The sequence below is a fragment of the Lolium perenne genome, chromosome 1, assembly GCF_019359855.2.
Source record: "Lolium perenne isolate Kyuss_39 chromosome 1, Kyuss_2.0, whole genome shotgun sequence".
Classification (NCBI taxonomy): Eukaryota; Viridiplantae; Streptophyta; class Magnoliopsida; order Poales; family Poaceae; genus Lolium; species Lolium perenne.
Window position 1 is genome coordinate 197,981,156 of NC_067244.2, and position 7,673 is coordinate 197,988,828.

At 46.3% G+C, this 7,673-nt stretch overlaps 2 protein-coding genes across 4 annotated transcripts; one reads left to right on the forward strand and one right to left on the reverse strand.

Annotated features, from left to right (window-relative positions):
- Positions 1 to 218: 218 nt before the first annotated feature.
- Positions 219 to 3,311, forward strand: LOC127318347 (histone H3-like centromeric protein CENH3). Its single transcript, XM_051348827.2, has 7 exons — positions 219 to 423; positions 513 to 541; positions 641 to 680; positions 1,014 to 1,141; positions 1,233 to 1,307; positions 2,356 to 2,431; positions 2,997 to 3,311. The coding sequence occupies exons 1-7, from the start codon at positions 318 to 320 to the stop codon at positions 3,047 to 3,049; spliced, it is 507 nt and encodes a 168-aa protein (XP_051204787.1). The 5' UTR covers positions 219 to 317; the 3' UTR covers positions 3,050 to 3,311.
- Positions 3,312 to 3,823: 512 nt separating this feature from the next.
- LOC127318376 (ABSCISIC ACID-INSENSITIVE 5-like protein 2) lies at positions 3,824 to 6,928 on the reverse strand. Of its 3 annotated transcripts, XM_051348871.2 has the most exons (5): positions 6,639 to 6,928; positions 5,750 to 6,519; positions 5,505 to 5,632; positions 5,205 to 5,276; positions 3,824 to 4,175 (listed from the first exon to the last, which is right to left on the reverse strand). In XM_051348871.2, exons 2-5 carry the CDS (start codon positions 6,354 to 6,356, stop codon positions 4,095 to 4,097), a joined length of 888 nt encoding a protein of 295 aa, XP_051204831.1. In that variant the 5' UTR covers positions 6,357 to 6,519; positions 6,639 to 6,928; the 3' UTR covers positions 3,824 to 4,094. The 3 variants fall into 3 exon arrangements, with proteins under 3 accessions (XP_051204831.1, XP_051204823.1, XP_051204819.1); XM_051348863.2 differs by having other exon boundaries at positions 5,505 to 6,516; positions 6,639 to 6,926; XM_051348859.2 differs by having other exon boundaries at positions 5,505 to 6,519; positions 6,639 to 6,926.
- Between the last annotated feature and the right edge of the window lie 745 nt (positions 6,929 to 7,673).

The following is a 7,673-nucleotide window of genomic DNA, read 5'->3' on the forward strand; positions in this document are numbered from 1 at the left end:
GCCTTGCCGGAACCGTATACCATGAAGATCTCAGGTGGAATGCACTGTTCCAACGGTAACTCTGATATGAATGAACCAATTTGGCAAGTTCCACTCCAGAACCCTTCCCGAACCGCTCCTCTGCCACCTACCTCCCACTGCCAAGCGGGCCCACTCGCCCAACGTTCGACTCGCGCTAGTAACCGTTACTTCCTCAGCCTACAAAGCGCTCTTACCACGCACGACTCCTCTCGCTGATCTCAGGGACTCGTTCGAAGAAAAAAAAAAAAAAGACAAGCCTTCTTCCTCGCCGCCGTCGAGAGCCCAGCCCCGCCGCGATGGCTCGCACGAAGCACCCGGCCGCGAGGAACACGAGGCAGCACCCGAAGAAGCAGCTCCAGTTCGACCGCCACCCGGGCCGGACGGCGGCCGAGCAGGAGACTGGTGAGCACGCGCGAGCCCCTCCCGCGCCCGCGCGCCCTTCCACCCAATGCCGTCGCCGTGATTCCTAACCTCTTCCTCTCCTTTTGCAGCCGCCGGCCCGAGCACGTCGGCGACACCGGTGCGTGACCCTGCCTATCTGCAACAGGGTCGCTTCGCTTCGATTCGTTTTGTGTCTTTTCTTTCGTCTAACTGACTTACCCTGTTCGACGGAATGCAGAGGCGAGGTGGGCGGAGGGCGGCCGCAGCGGCGGCTCCAGGTGCGGTGTCCTTGCGTGGTTCTCTGGTTTCCCTGCACGCGTTTACGGATCTAGGCCGATTTCTAGCGTTATTTCCGATGATTCCCCTTCTTGATTGCCACGATTCGGTGGGATTGCCACTGAAGCTGTAACTTTTACGCCCCCTCCCGTTGCTGTTCTCTGCTCCTACGGGGGTGGATCGACACTTCTCCGTCCCCTACCCTCGTCCAGTGTTTAGTAATCTCTACAAATCTTATAGCGACAGATTTGAATATCAAGGGCCCCCCTCCCGGGCAGTTGTTATGATGTGGGTTCGGAACTGACTCTGGCACGTCTATGTTCTTGGGCAAACAGGGGCGCCTGCGCAGCAGAGGGTGAAGAAGCCGCACCGATTCAAGCCAGGCACGGTCGCGCTGCGGGAGATCAGGAGGTACCAGAAGTCCACCGAGCTGCTCATCCCCTTCGCGCCCTTCGTCCGTCTGGTGGGTGCCTGCCTCTGCCAACTCCCACCCTCTCCCGGCCTGTCAACGATTTAGAGTGCAGAGTGTGATGGAAGCTTTTTCTTGCTTGCAGGTTAGGGAGCTCACTCAGGACGCGTCACTCGAAGTCAACCGCTGGACTCCTCAGGCGCTGCTTGCGTTGCAAGAGGTCAGTGCTGAAACCTGTCATGTGCTATTATATTACACCTCATGGTTTGCTTGCAGGACTATAATGCTCGCTCATTAACTTAGATTCTGAATGCTCTGGTGTTAACTCTATTTATATATACATATTTATCAGCACTAATGCAAAAAGGAGAGAATTCTCTGGGTTTTTTCTAGTAGCATGCTTGTTGTTTGGTGGCTGGTAACTCGAAACTGAAATGTAACCATGGGTATACATTGTCTCGAGTGTGTGTGGTTGTTTTGGTCTAAGATATACACTGTCTCTTGCATGTCAGGCATGCAAAACTGAACTATTGCTTAGATTCCATTTTGCTTATAGAATAAGGGTGTAACTGAGAGGCGAAGGAAGATGTAGTGATCAGCGGTACCTTAAATTTTGAATCAGGAAGGGGATTGTGCAATCCAGAAAATTGAGTGTTTTTTATGTGATGGTTATGAGGCCGAATATATGTATGTATCCAGTACAACGAAACAAGTACTTTAGAACCATACAAGTTCATTGCCCATTTTTCTTATAGAATAAGGGTGTAATTGAGAGGTGAAGGAAGACGTAGATCAGCGGTACCTTAAATTGTTTAGATTCCTTCACGTTTCAATTGTTTGGTCTAAGATATACACTCTGTCTTGCATACCAGGTATGCAAAACTGAACTATTGTTTAGATTCCATTTTGCTTATAGAATAAGAGTGTAATTGAGAGGTGAAGACTTAGGTACCTTAAATTGGATTGTGCAGTCCAGAGAATTGAATGTTGCCATGTGATGGTTTTGTGGCCGAATATATGTATCCAGTAGAACAGCACAAGTACTTTTGTATAGTTTAGGTCCTTATTATACAAGATTGTTATTGCACGGAAGACTTACTTTAATCGCCTCTTGCCAGAATGCATTCTTCTGCATAACCAGCAAAAATGGCATAAAGTTGACTAGATTCCGTTTGACCTATGAAGAGTTAATGTCGTAATTGTACGTTCAATTACCATCCTGTTTGCTTTGAATTCACACATGATTTTCTTTTCCTTTCCCTCTGCAGGCTGCAGAGTATCACTTGGTAGACTTATTTGAAAAGGCAAATCTCTGCGCCATCCATGCAAAGCGTGTTACCCTCAGTAAGTTGGCACCAAACGGACACTTCTTTTCTTTTACAGTATTATGCAACAGGAAACATGCTAGAGTTGTAAAACATTTCAATTACAGGGTCATCTTTGCTTTTATTTTATGCGATATCTAGTTTTGATGTTATTTGAAGTTGCAAAATTGTATTGATTAATGATACCAAGACCTACAATTATCAGACTTTAGCAGGTCCTCTTATCTTTTGTTCTCAATGAATATGTCAAAATTGATCCTAAATTTTCTCAAGTTGCATGTTTAGATACCAAATCTGGTTACTATAGCAAGAAATTCGGGGTTGCATGTTTATTTCTTATCTTGAGGATACAAACAAGCACCAGATCATATTTTTTACTTGTAAAATATGTTTTATTAACAAACACACTAGAATCATTTATCATTGTTATTGTTGTATTCATAACAAATAATCCATGTTTTCAACCAGCTTTGATTCTATATATCTTAAGAAAGAAGCTCCTGAATAAAAGTGACTATTTTATGAAGAAAATACATGTTTAGCATATTCACATTCATCTGACATTTTTTTTTTTGCTTCTACAGTGCAAAAGGACATCTATCTCGCTAGGCGCATTGGGGGGGGACGAAGGTGGTGATACCGATGGAATAACATCATTGTTAGGAAGTATTGTAGCTGTTTCTTCATTTAGTTAGCATGTCGTAGTCATTTGACCTTTCAGCCTCTGCGCTGGGATTGTCGTAGTCATTTTAGAGCTTCCACAAACACTTGATTTCGTTGTGGAATTTCAAGCTACTAGTGGAGCAACAGGACGAGGAGAAAATCAGAAATGTGTGTACAGACATTTGAAACCATATTTCTAATCTTATTATTTCTCTCGGCCATGGAGAACGAGCAAAGCTTGCTGTGCAGCTGCTATGTCGGACTTAGTTATTTTTAATTATTTCAACCAGTGTCTAAAAAGTTCTGAACTTCTCCAAGATTCTTCCAAAGGGAAGAAAGTGGATTCTAAAAATAGTCTCGATGAACAGCATGGGAGATCAGCATGAATTTTTGTGGTAAGAAAGGAATTTAGTCTGGTGCTACCACACTCATTCTAATCCCAACCCAGGATCTGATGCAGTTGTTCTATCGCCCCAGGCACACCATTCTTCCATAGATGCAACAATGATGGTCATGGCTGCTTGATGGGTGCCCTGACACAGATAGGACGCAACGGCCACACGTAGATAGTTAGATACGATCACGACCTCTGTGGGAATTGGCTGTCAATTTCTCAGCCAAAATATGTTTGATGAAACCTGTTCATCAAGTTATACCCAGTGCCACTCTGGCAGAAACAGAAAGCAAAATACACTTTCTATGGCCACGGCAACATACATGATCATGATGAACAAGAGACAGGTTTACAAACTTATCATGTACAAGGAAGAAGCTCCGATATAAAATTAAACATGTGCCTGGCAGATTTACAAACTGACAAAGCCTCGGAAGAGATCATCTAGGACATGCTAGGGGCCTAGGAGGCTAGGACTGCTACTGACCTACAAACTGTGAACCATCGGGCTGCGACAAGCTAGAACCTCGAGCTACCATACCAGCTGTTTCTACCGCGAGCACGGGGAATATATATGCGGTGTAATCTACAAAAATTACTATGAACATCGTCATCGCCATCGCTGTCAAACGGGGGAGGAACTTGTTCTTCGGAGCCAATACTTCGGTTCTGGGGGTGGCGCGGAGATCATTAGCATGTCCAACTCCTGAAAATTTTGTGAAATTGAAAAATAAAAACAGTAAGTATCATTAGACACATCAGACATACCTGAACACCACTACACCGTAAGCTAGTGGATTGCAAAGAAGTGTAAGGCTAAGAATTATGCATAGCCACAAGGTACGGAGCATCATAATTTCATCTAGGACTGTAAGATCATGGCATCAAAGAACAAATTTACATGGAGGGATATGTTTATGAACATTTGCTACATATAATTAACATAATCAGCATCATCTCCAAGTAATAATATGATATGTTCAATAGATAAATGAGCGTCACCATTTGAAGGATCAAATGAACAAAATAAAGAAACACAAGCATAGGTGTCCTGTGACTTGACACGTAATTACGATTTAATGAGTACTAATAACTAATGTGTTGATTTCTAACACTTATATGTTTTGGGTTGTAAGATTTTATTCGCACTAATGCATTGATCTCTAGTAATTTTAATCCATATGTTGAGATGTATGCAACATATAGAACACCCTGCCAAACATTAAAATGCTGGTGAAATGATGATAATTAACGTTTTAAAACATTGAAACCTAGCGGCCAAGTTAATGCAGTAAGACAAGTCAGTAAATCAGGGCTCAATAACATTCTGAAGAACTCCATAAGAGTTCCCTCTGAATGTCGAATATACAGCTGATCATATTTCCAACAATTATAATGTTCACACTAACACAATCTAGCCAAATTTTGTGGGCTCAAACTTGCATATACTTACATACATTATAGCATGACCTGGTATGTTTCACCTTTCAAAAGAAGACTTAGCATAATCGTTATTTCAATCCCAAAACTTAGTTAGATTAGCTCAGTAATCAAGAAAAGTAACTTTGAGACTCTTCTTTCTTGACACAAAAATTAGTTTGACTATCTGAACAAGAACAGTGTTAAAAGAACCTACAGTTCACTGCAAGGCATAGTGGAATAACCTAGTTTTAAATATCCTCCCCCAAAAAGAAGGGGGAAGTTAACAGTATTATGATAATAGGAAATAAGGTACCTTCTGCCTCTTTAGCCTCTCGTTCTCCTCTTCGAGATGAGATACCTTGTTTTCAAGCTCATTAGTGTAAGCCTGCCAAGCAGAATGCATTAGAATGGCGTAGAAGAACAACACGCCACTACAGTGCCATAGAACCTAATAATATGGTTGCAGTCTTAGGCTAAACTATGCAAGAGATATACCGAAATCAATATATTCGAGGATAATTTTTCATTACGCTTTGATGTTGCAATCAGAAATATAGCAAAACAAAACTCAATACATAGGAGATCAGAAGTAGGCAGGACAATAGAAGTAGACCTGCTTCCTCGCTCTCGATCGCGCAGCCGATTCCCTGTTTTTTATCATTCTCTTCTGCCTTCTTTCTACAACCTTATCAGGTACACCGCCTGAGGAGGCACCACGTTTGCGCCCAGGTGTTTGGGGATCTGAAAGTGCACTGAGCATGGGTGAAGTGATCTGGGCATCCGAGTAAATCGATTCCAAGATAGCTCCTGTAGCGACAGCCAGTGGCTGAGGGGCCAACTGAGTTGCCATGAAAGAACCTGGCATGCTTGGATGTGGAGGCTCCAAAGCTTGCTGCTGGTACTGCTGTAACCACTGTGCCTGTGCTGTCGAGCTCAAACTGGGCGCACCAGCCGCGATTACACTGCTCCCAGCTGCATCCATGTTAGGTGGGAAGTCACTCGACGAATCCTTCAAACACCCTTCCGTGACGACCCCAGCTTTCAGCAGGAAATCCTCGAGTGTCATCTCCCCAAGCGTAAGCTGCCTCTCCCGCCTCCGCCAACCACCCTCCTCGCCGCTTTTTTTCTTGGGCGAATCCAGGATGCCCTTCCACACCTCATCAACAGTCTTCTTGCTGAGCTCCGGAGGCATCGTGATGCTCCCCTGGCGATGCAGGCCCGAGGGCGGCTCAGACTGGCCGGCGACGGCACCATCGGGGTCCACGCCATCAGGAAACACGCTCTTGAGCAGCTCATCAAGGTTCATACTGAGCAAGGGCTCTGTCAGCTGGTTCTGCACCTCGTCTAGGGTAAGGCTGTACAAGGATCCTTGCCTGGCCAGGCCCTGCGGCTGCCTGCCCGACGGGCCAGCGTAGCCGCCGCCTCCAGCCTGCGACTGTGAATGCGACGCCATTGCCTGAATCATGAACAGGCGCTCGCTTGAACTGGTCGCCCCTATGGGGATTCCACCCCACAAAGACCTCGGGCCCAAAGCAGCCTCCTTTCCCGCGGCAGAGCCTTGGCACAGAGACCACCGAAACGCAGATCCACGAGACCGTAACACAGCACGCACCAGCGAATTGAACCTGCTATAGATAGACATCAGGGTTGCATCAGGTTGAATCGCATAGTTGTTCCGCACAAGACACTACTTTGGATGAGAATTACAAGGGCGAACAAGAAGAACAGGCAGGGAATGTAATCCAACCTCGAATTATCTCTGGACACGACGGTAACCAGCGGATTCGAGGGTAGTCCGGCGGCCGGATCTCCGCCGCTCCAACCTTCCAGCTGGAACGTCGCGCCCGGGAGTTCCGCGCGATTCCCGCCCGCCTTGCGCTGGATCGAGGCCCCGCGCGGTCAGTCGTGGTTCGGGCTGCTGGCAGCTACCATTGGGGAGGGAGGGAGGAGGAGGGGGCGACGGTGGGGTTCCCGGGAGAGGCAGAGGAGGCAGCCATGGTGGAAGTGGGACTGGAGGAGAAGAAAGAAACTGCTGCTGGGGGTTCTGATGGGCAACGGGGGAAATGGGCCCACTCTGAAGCGGAGATGGGCCAAATGGATAGGAGTGCCGGACTGAGGGGTGTGTCGGTTTCCACTTTGAGCTTCCAACAAAAATGTGATCCTCTTCTCAAAAAAAGAAAAAGTGATCCTTGTTCTTATATATATAAAAAATAGTTTTTAAATTCAAAAAAAGAATTTAGTTTTCAGGTCCCCTTCTATGTTCTCTCTTGTGGCAGGTGAAAGGGAGGCGGACTGTTCTCCAACCGCTTTCCGCCGGCGAGACCAAGGGTTCCTATTTCCTCCACGGTGGGATGGGAGGGTACTCCGGTGTCACGTTTGTGGTGTGTAGATATGTTAAGGGTTTGGTCGTCTAGCATGTGTTGTTATTTTGGTGGTGGCTATGGTCTTAATGGAATAATGTTTTTTCATATCCAGCTGCAACTCGACTCGCCCGAGGGATCTGGCAATGTGGTGTCCTATCGTTCATCATGGACGGTGTTCTTAGGCTTCCTTGGGGTCGTCGGTGAGGTAACAACGACCCTCCGAGATTTTTGTTCTCCACCTTTGTCCCTATTGTGCTGGTGGTTCCTATTACATCACCATGGAGTTAGAGCATCTCCAACAGGCGCGCTATATAGGCCGCGCTGCACAAAAACTGCCAGTATACCGCGCGCGCGAGGGAATCAGGCGCTCCAGCAGGCGCGGCGCTGTAAATTTTTTAGGGCGCGCGGCGTTTTGCACA

What these genes read in the sequence shown, in the direction of transcription:
- LOC127318347 (XM_051348827.2), top strand. Translation starts at nt 318, where the DNA reads ATGGCTCGCACGAAGCACCCGGCCGCGAGGAACACGAGGCAGCACCCG. An exon ending in CGAGCACGTCGGCGACACCG is followed by an intron (nt 542 to 640) that starts GTGCGTGACCCT and finishes GACGGAATGCAG; the next exon opens with AGGCGAGGTGGGCGGAGGGC. An exon ending in CGCTGCTTGCGTTGCAAGAG is followed by an intron (nt 1,308 to 2,355) that starts GTCAGTGCTGAA and finishes TTCCCTCTGCAG; the next exon opens with GCTGCAGAGTATCACTTGGT.
- LOC127318376 (XM_051348863.2), bottom strand. Translation starts at nt 6,356, where the DNA reads ATGATTCAGGCAATGGCGTCGCATTCACAGTCGCAGGCTGGAGGCGGC. An exon ending in GATCGAGAGCGAGGAAGCAG is followed by an intron (nt 5,277 to 5,504) that starts GTCTACTTCTAT and finishes TCTGCTTGGCAG; the next exon opens with GCTTACACTAATGAGCTTGA. An exon ending in AGAGGCTAAAGAGGCAGAAG is followed by an intron (nt 4,176 to 5,204) that starts GTACCTTATTTC and finishes CAAAATTTTCAG; the next exon opens with GAGTTGGACATGCTAATGAT.